Genomic DNA, 25,145 nt, shown 5'->3' with positions numbered 1-25,145 from the left:
ACAAATGTGTACTTAGTTTTATGGTCGAAATACATTACATTGAAACTGTTTATTGTAATTTGTCATAGTTCTTTGGGCAAGGTATGTTAGATTCAGTTTAACATTTTCCCAGGGACAATTATAAACCCTCACTTTTTCTTTTCAATTTGAGGTATTTACAAATTAATCTGATGCAAAATAAATTAATGAATCATAATGAGTATAAAAACAACTTGATATTAATTTTTAAAATTAATAAATCTGTCCTTTATAGAAATCATTTTGTTTCCTTCTTGAGTGATTTTTAAAAACATATTTGAAAAAAAAGAAAATTGAATCAATTTATTAGATACTTGGTTATATCCACAAGGACACATGTAATACTTGGTTTACCTGGGAGCATGTGTACCAATAAAAAAAGTTTTGTTTTGTTTTGCTTTTTTTACATACACAGTTGACTTTTAAAAATATCTCAAAAAAAGCTGTACTAAAGGATAGAGAATGTTTTCCATGTTATACAAGTAGTTGTATAATACCTGGAATCTCAGTAAATTGCACACCTCTAAGGCTTTCAAATTTCCCAGCCTTTCACATTCACATTCTTAGGACAAAATATCTAAAATAACCTGCATAGTTGACATTACTTAATCACTTTCCATGAAAAGGGAGGATAAAGATTTTTAACTTTTATCTTTAACTATAACCTTTGTTTCTAATAAAATAGTACTAAAATGGAAAAATGTCATTTAATTAGCATATATAATAGATTTGGGACTGCTTTCGAGGGACATTTTAGTTCATGATTAGCTAGTAGACTTCAGATTACAAAGAATTGCTTCTCACACCACATTTGTTTATATTATTTTCTCTACTAAAGTTTTTGGGTTCACTGAAAATTTATGAAACTTTAATTTGATAATAAATCTTCTTAGGTAAAATATCAATCTATTTAAAACCAAAGAAGAAATGAGAGGTTCATGAAATTTTCCATCACTTATAATTAAATTAATACATTATTGGCATACTTGATTGACTTTGGCAGCTAATAAGACATTTCAATAACAGTGATCGAAGGGAGAATAGTCCATTCCACATTGTATCTATCATGGGTCAAAGTAATTATCTTTCTGAAGTTCTTTGGAATATTTACAATAAGATAAAAACAATTGGACTGCCAGTGTCAAATCATGGGATGAGAACACGAGGGCAAATTTACATCAGCAAATTAAAGTGCATCCTTCTTTGATGTGATTTTTTTGCATGCTCCTTGCTGATTTATGGATTTTAACTCTTTTATGTCCCTCATAATACAATGATAGGGCTTTGTTTATGACTCTGCCCAACATGTACTAGTCATACAAAATAATCTAAAATACAGAAGTAATCTTTTAACAAGTATTTTTATTTATAGGTAGCTTACTATTTTTATATTACTTACATATTTCTTCAGATAATTCATTTTTGTCTCCAGTTTTGGTGAAAGCAGTATACTTACTGGTACAAAGCAACTGAACTGTTTTGTTCATATAGTATGTTTCACAGATGTCATCCAGAATGGAAGCGTTTTTGAGGTTCCACATGACTTTCTTTTTCCTGCCAAAATTTCGATTTGCCTCCACTGCCGACTTGGTGATGTTATGGTTTCTCTAGGGTCTAAATGATGAGTAAATGTATTCTGCTTATATAGTCATGGTGCGTGTCAACGCAGAGCTCAGTATGTCAAGTTGTATACTTTGCTTTGCTCGTGGTAGCAGAGCTGGCAGCAGCAGAAACAGTAGCTTGATTGCCTAAAAATAGAGGGTCCAAACAAGCTACCTTGGCAGCAAAGAAGGAATGAATGCAGTGAAGAACAGCAAATAAATTAGAAAATTCCAACTCCTGAAAGGGAAAGAGAAACAAGTCAGATAACATAAAAATTAATGTCTTTAAAAATTTATAATAGCTAGATTTTTTTTTTAATTTCAATACACTTATCTAGAATCTGTGATATCTATAATATGGAAACTAATTTCAAATGTAGACATTTTTGGTCAACATGTAAACATCATAAGTATTGAAAATTTATTTCAATACATGGTGGTGGATAAGAGGTAGGGAGGACTAATCACTCTTATCATCTTTGAATGTTGTTTTAGCACTGATGAATATATTTTGCCAAAATTTTACTCCTGATAATGTATAATTAAAGATAAACTTGGAAGTACTTTTAGAAGTATTTTTATCTCTTCATACACACATCAGATGATAAATATGAGTTAAAGCAATTTAAAACTATTCTTGATTATTGTCTAGAATGAGGTAATATTTGCCATAAGAAACTGAATAAAAAATTCTAGAAGTAAGGGGATATGAACTCTTATAACCACAGGATCCAACTGATTCACTTTCAAAAAAAATTCATGTATTAATTTTAATTGTGGCTGGCTGTTTAATGGTGTATGAGGCATATTTACTAAAAAAAAAATAAACTAGAGCTCACTATTTCATTATGGATTTTTAGAAATAGGTTTCCTATTAAAATACCAAAGGAAATTTGTAACTCATTTACCAGTGGCAACCAAACTATATATGTGAAAACAGAAAAAAATTATTTCAAAACATAATTATGTCAAAATTGCTATAAAATCATAAAGCCAATGCTCAGAATACATTTAGTAAGATGATGTTGCTAGTATTTTTATTAAAGACCATCAATAATCACATAAACATGTTTTAATTCCAAGATGATTGAAAGATTAATATGTTTATGTTCCTAATGAAATCAATACGATTAACTTATCACAAGGAGGATAACTAGAGGGTAATAAAGCATATGAAATTTCTGACAAACTCATTGCTATTTTATTATATGTTTCACTACATATATGTAATAAAGAATATAGAATTATAATTGATATGTACATGACTGTGGTTACAACTTATATGTGGCAGTGGAAAATATTACAAAATATTCAATACATTATGACACATTGTAACATCTGTCATATACCAGGCAGCTATTTAAATAAAATAATTCATCTGAGGAGCATTTTCTCAGGTCAGGCAATAGGAGTACAATGAACCATAACATATATTCAGGAGTCTCTATAACATAGAAGAAATAGCTATGCTTTCTCAGTAGCTCCCTCCAAACTTCAATATTTGATAGTTTCCTTTGTGAAGCAGCAACTTGTTCTAGAGAATAGAAGAGGTTATTCATTTATTCTAATTCCCTTAGATGTTTCCACCAAAAAAAGTTTTTAGTAATTCCATCATAATGATCTTAGAAGCTTTATTTATAATAATCCACTTCATTGGCACTAGTCATATGTTATTTATAAATAAGCAAGTTCCCTTTGCTTTAGCTCATCGTGGAAATCCGCCATTCACCCCACCATGCTTGGTGTAGCCAGATTATTTCCTAAACAAATTTTGAATACTTTCTCTCTTATCCCAAATTAAATCCACTTGATGTGAAAGGTTTGGAAATTTTTGGAAAATGTAAAATGCTCTTGCGTGTGGTTAAAAAATAAAACGACAACAACAAAAATAAGCAATTCACTCTAGGTAAGGAGGAGAATATTGTTGAGTTTTACAAATGGGTAAAAATAGTATGGCAAATAACTTTTTCTCAAAGGCAATTCTACCACCTCTTTATTAAAATAGAGGTTATATTTTGGTTACCCAAAATAAACAATCCTTAAATATCTAAGTATCCAGGCATCTTTAGAAAAATAAAAATTTTCAATTATTACCACTTTGTCAATTATTTGTCAATAATTTAATATAGATTGACACTTTAACCTTTTTATACCCATTTTGAAGGAATGATAGACAGGAAATAATAGCAGGTGATTAGAAGAGAAAGCAGGAGACCAAGTTGGATCCAAGTTTGGCTCTTCATTCCAATACCCACACATCTTTCCTCTGCCTCAGTGATCAGCCTTGGCAACCATTTCCACTCCTAAGGTGTCAACGATTCCTCTTATGTAAACTCACACTGCTCATTTACTAATTTCTTCTGTGAGTACTAGACCTGTATTCTTACAACCTATCAAACATCCACTGATGATGAGCATCTATCTATCCATCCACTGACAGTTTCCACCAAGTTACAGACTTACAAGTTTCCCTTGTAAAAAAAAAAGTCTTATGATTGTCATGATCCCTCAGATATCGCTAAATATAAACTGTCTTCAAAACTGTAAAGAGTCATCCATTCAATAAAATACTAAGTCCTTCCTATGGATCTACTCCTTTTTGTTGTTGTTAAAATATAGCAGTGAATAAAACAGACAAAAACAAACAAAAGAACAAAACAGTCCTGATGGGACTTACATTCCAGTGACAGGAGATAAAATGTGACTAAGGGCATAAATAAATTAAGGATAATATGCCAGAATATGACCGTTACAATCAAGAAATAAAGTGGAGGAGACAGCAAAGACTACTCTAGGGGCTGTGGGAAAGGAAAATTCATGTTGCCTTATATACGGAACTTGAAAGGGACGAAAGAGTGAGCCATTTCCATGTTTGTGGGGAAATATTCCAGACACAAGAATTATAACTTTAAAGGCCCAGAGGTAGGGATGTTCCAGGAGAGTCTGAAGAAAAGCAAAGGCTGTTTTGTCTGGAATGGAATGAATTAAGGAGTACTTAGCAGACAATGAGATCAAAGAAAACAGTACGCTGCATGAGCCTTTATGCGTTTTACTATGAGCAACATGGGAAACCATGGGAAATTTTTGAGCAGAGGAGTGACAAGCATTGACATAACTCAGAAAATGATGATTCTGGTTAGACTATTGAGAATACGCTTTATGATCACTGAATTGAAAGGAGGAGAAGTTACAAAGTTTCTATATGGAAATGGGTTGAATTTGGAAGTAGTTTTCAATAACTGGAAAAAAAAAGTGTGGCTCTGCAAATGGAGGAATTGTGGGAAAAGTAGGTTTGGAAGTAAAGAACAAGATTTTGGTTTTGGGAATGATATATCTGAACGCATATTAGATATAAAGGTGACAGGTGGAGAACTGCATATATTAGTGTGGATTTAAGGGAAAAATTAGAGTTTGTAATAGAAGTTCAGCTTCTATCAGCACATAGATGGTCGGTAAAACACTGTGGTCTGGATGAGGAGATCAAGGTGTGCAGGATAGGTAGAAAAAATGACTGAGTACTCATCCCTGCGATTCCACAGTATAAAAATGTAAGAAAGATGGGGAAGAAGCAGCAAAGAAGGAATAGCTGTAGTTGTGAAGAAAGTGAGAGTAAAAACCAGGAGTCTTGTAAAATGACAGCTGGGAATCGACCATCTAATTTAGCAACACACAGGCCATTTTAATTCTTTACAAGAGTCCTTTTGTGGAGAAGTGGAAACAAAAGCTTCACAGGAATGACTTCATGAGAGCTTGTGTGTGAAGGTGTTAGTAACTACAGGCAAGTCTACCACAGGAAGCTTCTCTTTGAAGAAGAAATTCTTCTTTTCCTTTTAAAAGGGGGCATAGGAATATATCAGTAGGAAATCAAGAATGTTCTTCCAAGGTTTATGAAATTAGTACATACTTGTAGAATCGATGGCACGAAATAGTTGAGCTCTCAAATCTGAGGACAGTTGTAGAAACTGTAGTCTTGAGAAGGGTGAGATCTGGTGCAAAAGTAGAGAGGCTGGACATGGATGGAAACCTGGACAATTGATCTGGAGCGGCAGGAGGTAAGGCACAGTATATGGGCACAACTCAAGGAAGGAGGGTAGATTTGGCAATGTGTAGCTTTGATTCATTCTGTGTTTTAAGTGGGATACAAAGCAAAGTCATACGCTGATAGGATAAAGCACAAAGTGTTGAGAATTTGGATAAACACTAATTTATAGTATTATTTTAGGCACACAATCTGGAATTTATCTTCCTCATTCTGCTTGCTCCTTAAAAGCTTTTAACTCATTTATGCCTGAGACTGCAATTTTTTGAATTTTTGCAATCAGACCTTGGTGATGACCTTGAGAAGTAGAATATAAATAACTCCCACATGCTTAGCATTTCAATAATGGCACGCTAGGTGTAAGTGGGTCAATAACACTTTTTTTATTATTATTATACTTTAAGTTCTAGGGTGCATGTGCACAACGTGCAGGTTTGTTACATACGTATACATGTGCCTTGTTGGTGTGCTGCACCCATTAACTCATCATTTACATTAGGTATATCTCCTAATACTATCCCTCCCCGCTACCCCTCCCCACAATAGGACCCGGTGTATGGTGTTCCCCTTCCGGTGTCCAAGTGATCTCATTGTTCAATTCCCACCTATGAGTGAGAACATGCAGTGTTTGGTTTTCTGTTCTTGCGATAGTTTGCTGAGAATGATGGTTTCCAGCTGCATCCATGTCCCTACAAAGGACACAAACTCATCCTTTTTTATGGCTGCATAGTATTCCATGGTGTATATGTGCCACATTTTCTTAATCCAGTCTGTCACTGATGGGTATTTGGGTTGATTCCCAGTCTTTGCTATTGTGAATAGTGCCGCAATAAACATACGTGTGTATGTGTCTTTATAGTAGCATGACTTATAATCCTTAGGGTATATCCCCAGTAACGAGATGGCTGGGTCAAATGGTATTTCCAGTTCTAGATCCTTGAGGAATCACCACACTGATTTCCACAATGGTGGAACTGGTTTACAGTCCCACCAAGAGTGTAAAAGTGTTCTTATTTCTCCACATCCTCTCCAGCACCTGTTGTTTCCTGATTTTTTAATGATTGCCATTCTAACTGGTGTGAGATGATATCTCATGGTGGTTTTGATTTGCATTTCTCTGATGGCGAGTGATGATGAGCATTCTTTCATGTGTCTGTTGGCTGTATGAATGTCTTCTTTTGAGAAGTGTCTGCTCATATCCATTGCCCACTTTTTGACGGGGTTGTTTGTTTTTTTCTTGTAAATTTGATTGAGTTCTGTATAGGTTCTGGATATTAGCCCTTTGTCAGAGGAGCATATTGCAAAAATTTTCTCCCATTCTGTGGATGGCCTGTTCACTCTGATGGTAGTTTATTTTGCTGTGCAGAAGTTGTTTAGTTTAATTAGATTCCATTTGTCAATTTTGGCATTTGTTGCCGTTCTTTTTGGTGTTTTAGACATGAAGTCCTTGCCCATGCCTGTGTCCTGAATGGTATTACCTAGGATTTCTTCTAGGGTTTTTATGGTTTTAGGTCTAACATTTAAGTCTCTAATCTATCTTGAATTAATTTTCATATAAGGAGTAAGGAAAGGATCCAGTTTCAGGTTTCTCCATATGGCTAGCCAATTTGCCCAGCACCATTTATTAAATAGGGAATCCTTTCCCCATTTCTTGTTTCTCTCAGGTTTGTCAAAGATCAGATGGCTGTAGATGTGTGGTATTATTTCTGAGGACTCTGTTCTGTTCCATTGGTCTATATCTCTGTTTTGGTACCAGTACCATGCTGTTTTGGTTACTGTAGCCTTGTAGTATAGTTTGAAGTCAGGTAGTGTGATGCCTCCAGCTTTGTTCTTTTGGCTTAGGATTGTATTGGCAATGCGGGGTCTTTTTTGGTTCCATATGAACTTTAAAGCAGTTTTTTCCAATTCTGTGAAGAAACTCATTGGTAGCTTGATGGGGATGGCATTGAATCTGTAAATTACCTTGGGCAATATGGTCATTTTCACAATATTGATTCTTCCTATCCATGAGCATGGTATGTTCTTCCATTTGTTTGTGTCCTCTTTTGTTTCACTGAAGAGTGGTTTGTAGCTCTCCTTGAAGAGGTCCTTTACATCCCTTGTAAGTTGGATTCCTAGGTATTTTATTCTCTTTGTAGCTATTGTGAATAGGAGTTCATTCATGATTTGGCTTTCTGTTTGTCTGTTACTGGTGTATAAGAATGCTTGTGATATTTGCACTTTGATGTTGTATCCTGAGACTTTGCTGAAGTTTCTTATCAACTTAAGGAGATTTTGGGCTGAGACAATGGGGTTTTCTAAATATACAATCATGTCATTTGCAAACAGGGACATTTTGACTTCTTCTTTCCCTAAGTGAATATCCTTGATTTCTTTCTCTTGCCTGATTGCCCTAGCCAGAACTTCCAACACTATATTGAATAGGAGTAGTGAGAGATGGTATCCCTGACTGGTGCCAGTTTTCAAAGTGAATGCTTCCAGTTTTTGCCATTCAGTATGATATTGGCTGTGGGTTTGTCATAAATAGCTCTTATTATTTTTGAGATACATTCCATCAACACCGAATTGATTGAGAGTTTTTAGCATGAAGGGCTGTTGAATTTTTTTGAAGGCCTTTTCTGCATCTATTGAGATAATCATGTGGTTTTTGTCTTTGGTTCTGTTTATATGCTGGATTACATTTATTGATTTGCATATGTTGAACCAATCTTGCATCCCAGGGATGAAGCCCACTTGATCATCGTGGATAAGCTTTTTGATGTGCTACTGGATCCAGTTTGCCAGTATTTTATTGAGGATTTTTGCATTGATGTTCATCACGGATATTGGTCTAAAATTTTCCTTTTTTGTCAGGCTTTGGTATCAGGATGATGTTGGCCTCGTAAAATGAATTAGGGAGGATTCCCTCTTTTTCTATTGATTGGAATAGTTTCGGAAGGAATGTTACCAACTCCTCCTTGTACCTCTGGTAGAATTCGGCTGTGAATCCATCTGGTCTTGGACTTTGTTGGTTAGTAGGCTATTAATTATTGCCTCAATTTCACAGCCTGCTATTGGTCTATTCAGGGATTCAACTTCTTCCTGGTTTAGTCTTGGGAGAGTGTAAGTGTCCAGGAAATTATCCATTTCTTCTAGGTTTTCTACTTGATTTGCGTAGAGGTGCTTATAGTATTCTCTGATGGTAGTTTGTATTTCTGTGGGGTTGGTGGTGATATCCCCTTTATCATTTTTTATTGCGTCTATTTGATTCTTCTCTCTTTTCTTCTTTGTTAGTCTTGCTAGTTGTCTATCAATGTTGTTGATCTTTTCAAAAAAACAGCTCCCGGATTCCTTGACCTTTTGGAGGGTTTTTTTTTTTTTGTCTCTATCTCCTTCAGTTCTGCTCTGATCTTAGTTATATCTTGCCTTCTGCTAGCTTTTGGATGTGTTTGCTCTTGCTTCTCTAGTTCTTTTAATTGTCACATTAGGGTGTCAATTTTAGATCTTTCCTGCTTTCTCTTGTGGGCATTTACTGCCATAAATTTCCCTCTACACACTGCTTTAAATGTGTCCCAGATATTCTAGTATGTTGCGTCTTTGTTCTCATTGGTTTAAAAGATCATCTTTATTTCTGCCTTCATTTCGTTATGTACCCATTAGTCATTCAGGAGGAGGTTGTTCAGTTTCCATGTAGTTGAGCGGTTCTGATTGATTTTCTTAGTCCTGAGTTCTAGTTTAATTGCACTGTGGTCTGAGAGGCAATTTGTTATAATTTCTGTTCTTTTACATTTGCTGAGGAGTGCTTTACTTCCAAACATGTGGTCAATTTTGGAATAAGTGTGATGTGGTGCTGACAAGAATGTATATTCTGTTGATTTGGGGTGCAGAGTTCTGTAGATGTCTATTAGGTCCACTTGGTGCAGAGTTGAGTTCAATTCCTGGATATCCTTGTTAACTTTCTGTCTCGTTGATCTGTCTAATGTTGACAGTGGGGTGTTGAAGTCTCCCGTTATTATTGTCTGGGAGTCTAAGTCTCTTTGTAAGTCTCTAAGGACTTGCTTTATGAATCTGGGTGCTCTTGTATTGGGCGCATATATATTTGGGATAGTTAGCTCTTCCTGTTGAATTGATCCCTTTATCATTATGTAATGGCCTTCTTTGTCTCTTCTGATCTTTGATGGCTGAAAGTCTGTTTTATCAGAGACTAGGATGGCAAGCCCTCCTTTTTTTGTTTTCCATTTGCTTGATAGATCATCTTCCATCCCTTTATTTTGAGCTTATGTGTGTCTCTGCATGTGAGGTGGGTCTCCCGAATACAGTAACCTAATGGGTCTTGACTCTTTATACAATTTGCCAGTCTGTGTGTTTTAATTGTACCACTTAGTACATTTACATTGAAGGTTAGTATTGCTATGTGTGAACTTGATCCTGTCATTATGATATTAGCTGTTTATTTTGCTCACTAGTCGATGCAGTTTCTTCCTAGCATCGATGGACTTTACATTTTGACATGTTTTTGCAATGGCTGGTAACTGTTGTTCCTTTCCATGTCTAGTGCTTCCTTCAGGATCTCTTGTAGGGCAGGCCTGGTGGTGACAAAATCTCTCAGCATTTGCTTGTCTGTAAAGGATTTTATTTCTCATTCACTTATGAAAGTTAGTTTGGTTGGATATGAAATTCTGGGTTGAAAATTCTTTTCTTTAAGAATGTTGAATATTGGTCCCTACTCTCTTCTGGCTTGTAGAGTTTCTGCCAAGAGATCTGCTGTTAGTCTCATGGGCTTCCCTTTGTGTGTAACCTGACCTTTCTTTCTGGTTGCCCTTAACATTTTTTCCTTCATTTCAACTTTGGTGAATCTGACAATTATGTGTCATGAAGTTATTCTTCTCTAAGAGTGTCTTTGTGGTGTTCTCTGTATTTTCTGAATTTGAAAGTTGGCCTGCTTTACTAGGTTGGGGAAATTCTCCTGGATGATATCCTGCAGAGTGGTTTCCAACTTGGTTCCATTTTCCCTGTCACTTTCAGGCACCCCAATCAGACATAGATTTGGTCTTTTCACATAATCCCATACTTCTTGGAGGCTTTATTCATTTCTTTTAACTCTTTTTTCTCCACACTTCTCTTCTCGCTTCATTTCATTCATTTGATCTTCTATCACTGATACTCTTTCTTCCAGTTGATCAAGTCAGTTACTGAAGTTTTTGCATTTGTCACGTATTTCTCGTGTTATGGTTTTCATCTCTATCAGTTCTTTTAACGTCTTCCTGCACTGATTATTCTAGTTATCCATTCATCCATTCTTTTTTCAAGGTTTTTAGTTTCTTTGCACTGGTTACATAGTTCATCCTTTAGCTCTGAGAAGTTTGATCAACTGGGGCCTTCTTCTCTCAACTCATCAAAGTCATTCTTGATCCAGCTTTGTTCCATTGCTGGCAATGAGCTGCTTTCCTTTGGAGGGGGAGATGCGCTCTAATTTTTTGAATTTCCAGCTTTTCTGCACTGCTTTTTCCCCATCTTTGTAGTTTTGTCTGCCTTTGGTCTTTGATGATGGTGACATACTGATGGTGTTTTGGTGTGGGTGTCCTTTATGCTTGTTAGTTTTCCTTCTAACAGTCAGGACCCTCAGCTGTAGGTCTGCTGGAGTTTGCTTGAGGTCCACTCCAGACCCTGTTTGCTGGGGTATCAGCAGCGGAGGCTGCAGAAGATAGAATATTGCTGCACAGCAAGTGTTGCTGTCTGATTCATGCTCTGGAAGCTTCGTCTCAGGGTGTACCCTGCTGTCTGAGGTGTGAGGTGTCGGTCTGCACCTAGTGGGGGATATCTCCCAGTTAGGCTACTCAGGGGTCAGGGACCCACTTGAGCAGGCAGTCTGTCCATTCTCAGATGTCAACCTCTATGTTGGAAGATCCACTGCTCTCTTCAAAGCTATCAGACAGGGGCATTTACCTGTGCTGAGGTTTCTGCTGCTTTTTGTTTAGCTATGCCCTGTCCCCAGAGGAGGAGTGTACAGAGGCAGGCTGGCCTCCTTGAGCTGCAATGGGCTCCACCCAATCGAGCTTCCTGGTGGCTTTGTTTACCCACTTAAGCCTCAGCAATGGTGGGCGCCCCTCCCCCAGCCTCACTGCTGCCTTGCAGTTAGATCTCAGACTGCTGTGCTAGCAATGAGGGAGGCTCCAAGGGCATGGGAAACTCCAGGCCAGGTGTGGGATATAATCTCCTGGTGTGCCATTTGCTAAGACCCTTGGTGAAGTGCAGTGTTAGGGTGGGAGTTACCCGATTTTCCAGGTGTTGTGTGTCTCAGTTTCCCTCGGCTAGGAAAAGGGATTCCCTTCCCCTTTGCACTTCCCAGGTGAGGTGATGCCTCACCCTGCTTCAGCTCTCGCTGGTCGGGCTGCACCAGCTGACCAGCACCAATTGTCCGGCATTCCCCAGTGAGATGAACTGGGTACCTCAGTTGAAAATGCAGAAATCACCCATCTTGTGTGTTACTCACACTGGGAGCTGGAGGCTGGAGCTGTTCCTATTCGTCCATCTTGGGTGTGCACCCCCCATCGGTCAATAACTCTTGAGTCCTCTGAACACCACTGAGAGCCAACTATGTCACCATCTACATTTGCATACATGTTTCCCACAGTAAAATAGTCATGCAACATTCAATAGATCATTAAACCATAACTGAAGTAAGTCTTCTAGAATGTGAGGATAAAAAATATTGAAACTGCTGGAGAAACTTCCATTTTGTAAATCACTTGCTTAATAGCATTATCATGTTTCCATTATGGCTCTTGATTTCAAGATAGGTTTCTTTTTCATTTCTACTGTGATTGTCATCCCTTCTTCAAGGCCAGATTTAACTCTAATATTCTTCATGCCCTTGCAGTCATTAGAGAAAAACAAATCTCTCCATCATTATTCATAGAAGGTTTATCTATTGCTAAAGCCACTATGGTCAGATTTATTTATGTCATTATTGTGTAAGTGAATATGTTCCCTGGTTTGACATCTCCTTTATATGTCATTCACCTTTTTGCTGCAGCAACCTTAGGAAGATATAGTTCACATACTATGATACTCACCTGTTTAAACCATGCAATTCAGTAGATTTTATAATATTCACAGTTGTACAACTATCATCATCAAATTTTAAAACATTTTTATTGCTCCAAAAGTATATCCTGTACCTAGTACAAGTCACTCCTCATTTCCTCTCTCTTCAGCTCCTGATAAGCATTATTATTTATTTTTTTTTTTTTTTGTCTTTCTATTGGTTTGCTTTTTGTGGACATTTCATATAAATAATATCATACATATAAGATATTTGCTATTGTCTGCATTCACTTAACACACTGTTTTCAAGGTGCACCCATGTTGTAGCATAGATAGTTCTTTTCTCTTTATTGATGAATATTTCCTGGTGGGGACATATCTCTTCCTTCCCATTCATCACCTGTTGAACATTTGGGTTGTTTCTACTTTTGATATTTTTGTGAAGAACGCTGCTGTGAACATCTGTGTACAGTTTCTTTTTTGTGTGTTTGGGAATATCTTGTATTTGCTCTTGAATATACCTAGAAGTGGAATTGGTGGGTCATATGACAACTTCAGCTTGCACTTTTTCAGAAAATGTTGAACTTTTGTCTAAATGAATTACCACATTTTACATTCTCACTAGCAAAAGATGAGTGCTCCAATTTCTCTACATCCTCACTGATCATCATTATTGTCTAGTTTCTTCTTTTTAAATAATTATAGCCATCCTATAGAATGGGGAGCTGTATTTTACTGTGGTTTTAATTTGCATTTTGATGACTAATGATTTGAGCATCATTTCTTGTGCTTACTGACAACTTAAATGTCTTCTCTGGAGAAATGTCAATTTGAATCCTTTGCCAATTTTTATTTGGAGTATTTATGTTTCTATTTCAAATTCTAAAAATCCTTTATATATTTGTATACAGTCTCCTTAACAAATAAATGATTTGAAAATGTTTCTGCCAATCTGTAAGTTGTATTTCACCTTTTTTATAGTATTACTCAGCACAACTGCTTTAAATTTTGAAAAAGTCCAAGTTGTCTATTTTTTCCCCTTTGACTCCCGTGCTTTTCCCCTTTGATTCTTGTGCTTTTGGTGTGAAATCTAAGCACAACTGTCAAACTCAAGGTTACAAAAATTTAATCCCATATTTTCTTCAAATAGGTTTGCAGTTTTAGCTCTTAGATATATTTCCATGTTTCATTTTTAAGTTTTTTTTTTTTTTTTTTTTTTTTTTTTTTTTTTTTTTTTTTTTTTTGTGGTGTGAGGAAAGGACCCAACTTAACTTTTTGGATTAGGTGACCAGCACTATTTATTGAAAAACCTGCTCCTTTCCACATTTTATCATGTTGAAAAGCATGGCAGAAGACAGTTAACAATAAGTAAGGTTCATTTCTAGACTCTCAATTGTATTTCAGTATTCTATATGTCCATTCTTATGACAATACCACAAAGCCATAGTGACCATAGCCTTGTAATGTTCTGAAATATGGAAGTGTGGGTCCTCTCCAACTTATTTGCCAAGATTATTTTGGCTATACTGGATTTCATATACATTCAGGATCAGCTTGTCCATTTCTGAATAAAAGGTAGTTGGCATTTTAATGGAGATTTCTTAAATCTGCATATTAATTTTGGAATATTTTCATATTAAAAATATCAAGTCTTCTAATTTATGCACATGGGATGTAGCTCCCCTTATTTAAATCTTCTTGAAATTCTTTCCATGTTTTGTAGTTTTCAGTACACAATATTTGCACCTTTTTTGTTAAACATATTCCTTAGAATTTTTTTGATGCTATTATAAATGATTTTTTTTTCTTAATTTTACCTAATCTAATCCACTGCTAACATATAGAAATACACTTGATTTTTGTGCATTGGGATTATATGCTGCAACCTTACAGAAGTCATTTACTAGTTAGCACCAATAGTTTTCTTGGTGAATTCATGAACATTTTCTATATTTAAGTTTGTATCATCTAGCCTTGACTAGAAATTCCAACACACGATGAAAGTGGGGAGAGCATACATCATTTTTTTCTTCCTGATTGTAGGGGGAACACATATATTCTTTCTATATTTAGTTGTCCTCAGTATACTTGTTATGAAATGGTATTTTTTTTCTTATTTTTGAATCTATTACAACGATTATGTATTTTTGTCCTTTATTCAATTAATATGGTACATTGCATTATTGATTTTGAGATATATATATATATCATACGTTCCAGAATATATACCAAATGATCATGGTGTATAATAATTTTTGATTGTTGCTGGATTTGCTTTGCGAGAATTCTGTTAAAGATTGCTTCATCTACCCCCATTAAAGATATTGGTCTATGGCTTTCTTCTCATCTGATAGTTTTGGTTTTGCTATTAAGCTAATTTGAACCTCAAATAAGTAGGGGAGCGTTTCCTCTTTTTCTGTATTTTGAAAATATTGTGAAAGATTGGTAATAATTTTTTTTCATTGTTTAGTGGAGTTCATCAGACAAACCTCTTTGGGGCTTTTTCTTGTGGCAGAGGTGTTTTAAAAATACCATTTCAGTATCTTTCCTTCTTTTAGATATATTCCAATTATTTATTTCTCTTTGGGTCAGTTTCATTGGTTGATGTTATTCTCAGAGTTTACACACTTCAATTAATTATGTAAATGTTTAGCAATTATTTATAGTTATGTTTTTCTTTTTAATATCTAACATATACCTTCTTTTATTTCTGATTTTAAAAAAAATTGAATCTTCTCTCTCACTGGTTATCTAGTTAAAGTTTTGTCATTCTTGCTAACCTTTTCAAAATCTAAATTTGAGTTTTTCTAATTTCCTTAATTGTTTATGTATTCTCTTTTTATTAATTTATGGTCTAAATTTATATTCATCCTCCTTCCTGCTTGCTTTGTGTTTACTTTGCTTTTTTCTCTAGTTTCTTATTGAGAAAGATTAGGTATTTAAGTTTTTTATTATTTAATGCAATATTTGAAGTTAAAATTTTTCTCTAAACAAACTATAGCTGCATAACATAAGTTTTAGTATGATGAGATTTCATTGTTATTTATCTCCCAATAATTTATAATTTCACTGTGATTTTCCTTTTGACCCATTGGTTATTTAGGAATTTGTTTTTAGTATCCTCATGTTTGTATATGTTTCAATTGTTTTTTTGTTATTCATTTCTAATTGCATTCCACTGTGTTCATAGAACATAATTTGTATTATTTTAACTGTTTGAAATGTAGTGAGGCTTGATTTATAACCTGACATATACATGGTCTTAGATAATGTTGCTTGTATTCTGATTAAAAATGTGTGTTCTTCTGTAATAGGATGGAGAGTGTAAACAGGTCAGCATGTCTGGTTGTTTACCATGCTGACCAAGTCAACATCCTGTTACTCTTCTGCCTCATTGTTCTATCGATTAGTTAAAATGGGGTATTGAAGTCTACAACTAACTGTTGATACTTTCCATTTTCTCTTTGATTTCACCTCATTTGTTCCATAAATTTTGGAACTCTGTCGTTATCATCAAATATGATTATAATTGTTGTATCTTCTTGGAAAATTGATTCATTTTTCACTAAAAATGCCCTTTTTAGTATCTTGAAACAATTTTTGACTTAAAACCTTTTGTGTAAAATTACTATAGCTACTTGAGTTCTTTTCTCATTATTGTATACAAGATACATGTTTTTGTATCCTTTTATTTGCAACCTACATGTGTGTTTAGCTGTAAAGCTTGGATAATTCTACTTCTACGAAGATGGAGTAGACATATCTGTCCCTTTTACTCCCACTAAGTAGGACTGAATTCTTTGCATATTATATGAAAACAAACATAAGGAAACTTTAAAGGTAAATATTAGTGAGATAACCCCACCCACCCTACTCAGGGTGGGATCAGTGAAAGCCTACGGGGGAACTGGACCTCCTACTCTTTTACAGTAGTTGTGAAGAGCCCCAGCTCCCAATGGAGGTAAAGTAGTAAACTTGAAATTCTACGACTACTGGGCAAGAGCAACATGGTGCTCTCCCTTACCTTGATAAAGCTATATCAATGGAAATTAGATAAAACATAATGTTTAAGTAAGATTTGGAATCTCATAACTAAATAACAAAAATGTTTAATTCCAATAGAAGATCACTCATCATACCAAGAACCAGTGAAAACTCAAATTGAATGGAAAAAAATTCAAAAGATGCCAACAGTGAGATGACATAGATTTTAGAATCAGTTGACAAATATTTTAAAGTAGTCACAAAATTGTTCCAATAAGTAATTATCACCATGCTTACAACAAATGAAAGTGTACAAAGTCTCAGAAAAGAAACACAAATTCTAGGAAGAAATAAAAGACATAAAAAAGAATAAAATAAAAATTTTAGAACTGATAAATATAATAACAGAAATAAAAAACTGAATAGATGGCTCAACAGCAGAAAGAAGAGAACAGAAAGAAGAATCAGTGAACTGGATAAAAGAATTGTGAAAATTAACCAGCTAGAATAAACGCTATAAGAAAGATTGAAAAAAGGAAAGACTATTCAATGAACTGTGAGACTAAAACAAATATATATATGTACTATTCATGTCTTCAGAGTCCAAAAAATGAGGAGAAAAATTAAGGAACTGCAAAATATTGAAAGAAATTATAGCAGAAAATTCATTGAAATTGGTGGAAGACTAAATTCTTTAGATTTAAGAGACTAAGTGAAACACAAAGAGGATAAACTCAAATAAATCCTTGCCAACACACATCATAGTCAACTTCTGAAAACTAGATAGCAAAAAGTCTTGAGAGCAGCAAGAGAGAAATAAAACCTTACCTATAGGAGAACACAAGTCAAATGACAGAGAATTTCTCATCAGAAATCATACAGTCAGAAGGAAGTGGCACAAGATTTTTCAACTGCTGAAAGAAAACAACTGTCAATCCTGAATCCTATATCCAGCAAAACAGTGTTTCAGAAATCAAGAGAAAATGAAGACATTCTCAGCTAAAGATAAACAAAGTAAACTTATAATAAGACCTATCCTAAAAACATGGCTTAAAAAGGACAAAAAGAGAAAATAATTATAGAAGCTATCTTGGAACTTAGGAAGAAAGAAAGAATATGGTAAGAAAAGTGATCCATAAATATTTTATTTCTGCTTTTGAGTTTTCTAATTTATACTTGGGTATTGAAACAAAAATTGTAACATTGTCTGGTTTGGTTCTCATTATATGTAAATAAAATATTTTAAAATATTATATAAAGAATAGTATAAAATAGGAAATATAAACTATAATATATTTATATTTATAATAAATATTATATGTTAATATATGCTTAAATATAATATATAAATATTATAAACCATAATATATTATATATTATAAAATGTAAAATATAAAATAGGTAAAGAGACTTATAATATGTTAAGGTTTCTACACCTAACTGATAAGATGTTGATTTCACTAGACTATGAAGATATATACAAAATATAACCCTGAGAGTAACCACTAAGAACAGTATATGTTGAAGTATACTCAAAAATGCTGTGAATGAAATTAATTTCTAAAACAATATGTTCAAAAAAGGCACATGAAGGCAGAAAAAATAAAACAGAAAAATGGAAAAAAGAACAAAATTCAAATATATAATGATAAATATGTCAACACATCAATAATTAAAATGAAAGTAAATTGTCTAAATACACCAATCAATACACAGAGATTGGCAGAATAGATTAAAAAACATGACCCAAATATATGCTATCTACAAGCTCACTTGAAATATAATAATACAGTTATATTTAAAGTAAAAGACTGATAAAAGATACATCATGCATATTTTTATGAAGAAAAGTGACTCGTGGCTCTATTAGCATTAGATGAGCTAAACTTCAAAGTAAAGAAAATTATTGGACAAAATGAGAAAAATTAATTAATAATAAAATTATAAATCTATAAGAAAAACATATCAACTCTAAATATGTATGCATCAAATAACTTAGATGCAAACTATGTAAAGCTGAAACTGATAGAATTGAAAGGTAAAACAGATAAATACACAATTACATCGAAGACTTCAACATCCTCTTAACGATTGGTAAAGAGTTAAACAGAACATCAGCAGGAATATAGAAGAATTAGAAAACACCATCAAATGACAAGATCAAACTAACATTTTTAGAACTTTTGGACAACACAAATAGAATATACATTATTTGCAAGTTTCTGTAGAAACTTGACCATACTGGGGGCATAAAACAAATCTCAATACATTTAAAATAATTAAAGTCGTAGAAGGTGTGTTTTCTGACCACAGAAGAATGAGTAACAGAAAGAAAACTAAAACAATTTCTGACACTTGAAAATGAAGCCACAGAATTATAAATAATCCATTACATACAAGAAAGTCTCAAAAGAAATAAAAAATTACATTGAACTGAATAACGATAAAAATAAAACAGAGTCAGGGTGCAGGTGTTCTGCTTTGACTGTTTCATTGGCAATATCTTGATTGTAGTCATATATATACTAGAGTAGTTTTCAGTTAAAAAATTTAAACTATTTTTCATGAGAGCATCATATAGTTAAATCATTTAAGGAAATTTATTATCTTAATCTCTGCCTTCAGTTGAAATGTTTAATATATTTGCTTTTAATGCAGTTATAGATACGGTGATATTTATATTCACTTTATATCATAAATTTTTATTTTTGTTCCTTTAATTTTCCATTACTGTTTTTATTTTGGGTGTTATACCATGATAAATGTACATGTACATGTGTATATACTTTCATATAAATTATATATAAATATATACTATATAGATATAATTTTAATTCTCCTATTTTTATCATTAGTCATTTTATTAGTTATTTGGAGGGATATAATAATATTTTAAAATATTCTAGTTCAGAATAATGATAGTATCAATAATGCTCAAAAATTTGCTTCTATAAAACTCTGTTCCCTCCACTTCTTTGTGTTATTATTGTTATACACTTTACATCTTTACATATTATAAGCTGAAAGACACAGTGATATAATTATCATTTTATGAATTTTTCTTTTAAATCAGTTAGAAGTATAACACCAATAAAATGCATTTATACTGTCACTTATATTGAATTATGTATTATGTTTAACAGTGTTTTTATTATTTCTAAGTGTATATTAAAGTTATTATCTAAAAATTATTTTCTGTAGTGTATATTTACTAGCGGCAAATGTTCTTCTTTTTTTTACATGTAATAATGATTTAACTCTCCTCCACTTTGGAAGGAGAGTTTCGCTGAATAAGAACTGCTTAAATGACACCCTTTTTGTTTCAGCACTTAAATGTGTTATTCTATTATCTTCTAGCTTTCACAGCTTACTACAAAAAATGAGCTGTTATTCTTATTAATGATTCTTTGCATATCGTGAGTGATTTTTTTTTTGCTGTTTTCAAGATTCTTTGGCCTTTTGCTGGTCAACCATGATAATTGTATGTCTTTGTTTTTATTCTACATGGAGTTCATTGAGCTCTTCAGATAAGTATAGTAATATTAAATTTGAGAAGTTTTCAGCTGTTATTTCTTAAAATATTGTTTCTATCCCTGTCTCTCCTTGTTTTCTTGGTATTCCCTTTACATATATGACAGTATAACTTATGTGGCCATAGAGACTTCTGAGACTCTGCTATTTTTCTTCATTTATGTTTTTGTTATTCCTTAGACTGGATAATCTCAGTTGCCCTATTGACATTGAGATATAGTGAACTCTTAATATTCTCTTAATCTTTCTTCATAAACTCAAATATTTTGTTCAGTTCATCTAAGAATTTTTAAAATTTCAGTAATTGTACTTTTCAACTGAAGAATTTTATTTGATTCTTTTCATTACTTCTATCTTTCACTAACATTTTCTATTTGGTCAAACGTTAATTCTTTGGGCATAGTTTTGTTTAGACCACTTAATTCGTAATTCACAATTTAAATTATTTTACTAGTAAGTGCACCAGATGGCTTTCCTCAGAGAAAGCTTCTATTGAGTCTATTTTCTTACAGAAAAGCCACAATTTTGAGAATTTTTTCAATGTCACATAATTTTTGTTTAAAACTGGCATTTCAAAGAATATTCTTGGAAATCAGATTCTCATTCTTCCCAAGAGTCTGACGCTGTTGCAGTTTGTTGTTTTCCTATCTGTTTCACTGATAGGAAACAGACTATTTTTGTCTATTTAGCTTCTTGGTCGTCTATTGTTTTGACCAATATTTCTGTGAATTATTAGAAGCAAAGTCTTACAACTTTCCATGGGGCTCTGTGTGTGCTTTGTGGCACTTCTTTAATGCTCCGGCAATGTGCAACTTTTTCTAAGTCTTTACTTTCTTCTTGCACAGATTTTTAAGGTCAGACAGAATGGAGAGTTTAGGACATCTTTTTTCATCATGCGCACAGCCCGGCACATTCATGCGCCCTTCCAGGTTCTCAGGAATGTATTGGAGCTTCTAAAAGTCCCTCATTGGAATCTCATTCCTCAGATCTTAAGTTTTACACCAGCGTCTTTCTTGCCACAACTGGTATTGCCAATTCAAGTAGGTGTAATCTTAAACAAATATTGTTGATTGTTAAATACTGAGGTTAGCAATCTTTCCAATGAGAAAGGTCTGAGTAAGGTCAAGTAATGACAAGGTCTGTGTCTTAGTCTGTTTGTGTTGCTATAACAGAATATCTGATGCTGGGTAACTTATAGAAATAAAGAGGTTTATTTGGCTCATTACTCTGGTGACTGAAAAGTCTAAGATGGGAAAGCTGCATCTGGTGAAGGTTTCAGGCTGTTTCACCTCATGGCAGAAAGTGAAAGTGGAGTGGGCATGTGCAAAGAGATCGCATGTTGAGAAAGGAAGCAAGACAGAGAAACTGAGGAAGCCAGACTGTTTTTAACAACCCACTCCAGTGGGAAATAAGGCATTTCCACAAGAGTAAGATCTCACCCACCTTCACAGGAGGGAATTAATTTATTTATGGAGGAATCTACCCCCACGACCTGAACAGTTCCCTCTAGGCCCCACATTCCCACACTGCCATATTGGGGATCAAATTTTGACATGAGTTTAAGAAGAACAAACCATATTCAAAGTGAAGCATTTCACCTCTGCCCCCATAAAACTCATATACTTCTTACAATGCTAAATACAATCATTCCCTCCAAATAGTCCCAAAAGTCTTAACTTTTCCAACATCAGCTTGAAAGCCCAAAGTTCAAATTCTCTTTTGAGACTCAGGGCAAGTTCCTTGTAGTATGAATCTGTGAAATCGAGAGCAAGTCATTTATTTCCAAGATAAAATGGTATAACAGAATAGTCAATATTCCTATTCTAAAATAGAAAACTAGACAAAAAGAAATAAATGATAGGTCCTACATAAGTCCGAAACACAGCAGGGCAGACAGTAAATCTTAAGGCTCCAGGATAATTTTCTTTGACTCCATATCTCACACTCTGTGTACATGGGTGTGAAGGGTGTGTTCTAAGGTCTTGGGCAGTTCAACGTCCATGGTTTTTTTGAGTGTCGCACATGTGTCTGCCCTCATAGATTGAAGTCTGGTACCTGTAGTTTTCCTTGGTGGGCATTACATGGTGTTGGTGGTTCTGTAATTCTGAAGTCTTGATGGTGACCCCAGTAGCTCCCCTAGGCTTTGTGCTGGTGAGGACTTGGTAGAGCTCTAACTCCACATTTCCACTCAGCATTGCCCTATGGGAGGTTCTCTGTGGTGGTTCTATCCTGTGACAAGTCTCTGCCTGGGCCTGCAGTTTTTTCTATACACCCTTTGAAATCTCAGTCAATAAAGTTTCCATAGCTCTCACATTCTGCAGGCCTGTAGAATCAACACCATGTGGATACCAAGGTTTACTGTTTGTGCCTTTCAAAGCAGAGTCCTGAGCCTTACTTGGGGCCACTTGAGCCATGGCTGCTCTTGATGTGGAGAGCACCATCCTGAGGCAGCACAGGACTTCAGCAGCCTAGGTCTATCCCCAAAACCCATTCTGTCCTCCTAGGCCTCTCAACCTGTGATGAGACTGGCCTCAAAGATATTTCAAATGCCTTTAGGGATTTTCTGCATTATTTTGATTATTAGCACTGGGTTTCCTTTCAGCCATGCTAATCTCTTTAGCAACTACTCACTGGACCCAACCCTCAGCACCCTTTTCAAACGTGCCTTTTCTTTTTATATAACCAGTCTGCAATTTTTTTAAATCCTTACAGTCTACTTTCCTCTTAACGATAAGTTGTACATTTAGATCATGTCTTTGCTCTTAAATCTTACTGCATGCAGTTAAATGCAACCATGCAGTTGCCTGAATGCTTTACTACCTGAAGTTCTCTTCTGCCAAACATTAATCACTCTTAAGTTTGACCTTCCACAAAATACTAGGGAATCGACATAATGCAGTCAGGTTCCTTGCAAGGGTTTAATAGGCATATCTTCTACTGTTTATATTTCTAATGGCATTTTGGTTCTGACCACATAATGAATCTCTAGGAAGTTCCAAACTTTCCCTCATCTTTTTGTCTTCTTCTGAGTCCTCACCAGAATCACCCTAAGGATCCCATTCACAGCAATACAGGCTTTTTCTAGTCTCCTCCAAATTTTTCCAGATACCAGCCATTATCCAATTCCATTGCCACTTCCACATTTTCAGCTATCTGTAGAGCAACACTCTTCATGCCAATTTTCTTAGTCCATTTGTGTTGCTATAATAGCATACTTGAGACTGGCTAATTTATCTTTCAAAAAAGCAGTTTATTTGTCTCTGATTATGGTGACTGGAAAGTTCAAAGTGGGGTAGCCACATCTGATGGCCACCCCTCAGGTTGCTTAACCTCATGGCAGAAAGTGGAAGTGAAGTGGGACTATGCAAAGAGACCACATTGTAGAGAGGTAGTAAGAGAGAGAAACCTGTGAAGCCAGACTTGTTTTAACAACCAGTTCTCATGGGAATTAATCCATTACTCCATAGAATGAGAATCCACCCATTCTCACAAGAAGGCATTATTTACCAACATGACTCAGACACTTCCCAATAGGCCCCATCTCCCCACACTGTCACATTGAGAATCAAATTTCAACATGAGTTTCAGAGGGGACAAGCCATATTAAAACCATAGCAGCCTGTAAATTGACTTCTCTAGGGAGCTTCCAGATAGGTCAGATGATTATGATTTTCTTGGGATTGTGCTTTTTTAGAATCTGCAAGCCCAGTCCATATCCTTCAGTGGGTTCTGACGTACTGGGTCTTATAGCTAGCTACCATGTTTTCTAGGATGCGTATTTTCAAGGTCACAGTGGTTATCTTGACAGGGTAGTAGGAAGGTCTCCATTCTTACCAAAACTTGAAGTTTGTTTTGTTTTTAAAAAATGCTGTATCATTACTCCAAACATTTATTTCACAATTCCGAATAACATTGATTCTGATAATTATGAATATTTCCTCATTGCCTTTCCAGAAGAGTGGAATTTCAGAAGTCCTTAGTGTGCCATTCTGAAAATCCAGGCCACATTCACTTTTGATTTCTAAAATGCCCAAGGCACAGTAATTTGCAAAATGTTTATGGTCCGTAAGTATCAATAAATTTGCATTCCAGCGTTTATAGGCATAGATCAAAATCCAACCTATTGTTTTGATGGTTTATTCTTTTCCTCTACTTTATGGGTTTCCAAGGACTATAACCTGTACTCTTTGTGATTTGGGTTATTGGTTTATTATGTATCTCAATCTCCTGATCCCCATTACTGAGTTTGGCAAAAAAAAATAGAAACTTATTACATTCACTATCTCTGCTAAACTGCTTGCTTCAAAATCCTTTACGTTCTTTTAGGATCTTGATGTTATTACATCAAAATTTTGCTTTATTTCTTTCAAATTAATGTAAATAAAATAAATATACCATCATGTCATCTGCAAACAGGGACAATTTGACTTCTTCTTTTCCTAACTGAATACCCTTGATTTCTTTCTCTTGCCTGATTGCCCTAGCCAGAACTTCCAACACCATGTTGAATGGGAGTGGTGAGAGAGGGCATCCCTGTCTTGTGCCAGTTTTCAAAGGGAATTTTTCCAGTTTTTGCCCATTCAGTATGATATTAGCTGTGGGTTTGTCATAAATAGCTCTTATTATTTTGAGGTACGTTCCATCAATACCGAATTTATTGAGCGTTTTTAGCATTAAGGGCTGTTGAATTCTGTCAAAAGCCATTTCTGCATCTATTGAGATAATCATGTGGTTCTTGTCTTTGGTTCTGTTTATATGCTGGATTATGTTTATCAATTTGCGAATGTTGAACCAGCCTTGCATCCCAGGGATGAAGCCCACTTGATCATGGTGGATAATCTTTTTGATGTGCTGCTGAATCCGGTTTGCCAGTATTTTATTGAGGATTTTTGCATCGATCTTCATCAGGGATATTGGTCGAAAATTCTCTTTTTTTGTTGTGTCTC

General features: G+C 34.7%; 1 protein-coding gene across 3 annotated transcripts in view; it reads right to left on the bottom strand.

Annotated features, from left to right (window-relative positions):
* Nucleotides 1–424: 424 nt before the first annotated feature.
* Nucleotides 425–25,145, bottom strand: part of SNTG1 (syntrophin gamma 1) — an 868,962-nt gene continuing 844,241 nt past the window's right edge. The window contains exon 19 of one of the 3 annotated variants that reach the window (XM_023190588.1): nucleotides 425–1,857. In XM_023190588.1, the coding sequence (XP_023046356.1) occupies nucleotides 1,699–1,857 (159 nt within the window). In that variant the 3' untranslated portion in view covers nucleotides 425–1,698. The remainder of the gene's footprint in view (nucleotides 1,858–25,145) is intronic. The other 2 variants (XM_023190589.1, XM_023190587.1) reach the window with 2 other exon arrangements.

This window comes from Piliocolobus tephrosceles, chromosome 7, assembly GCF_002776525.5.
Source record: "Piliocolobus tephrosceles isolate RC106 chromosome 7, ASM277652v3, whole genome shotgun sequence".
NCBI lineage: Eukaryota > Metazoa > Chordata > Mammalia > Primates > Cercopithecidae > Piliocolobus > Piliocolobus tephrosceles.
The sequence above is the reverse complement of the archived record's forward strand: the minus strand, read 5'-3'. Positions and strand labels throughout refer to the sequence as shown.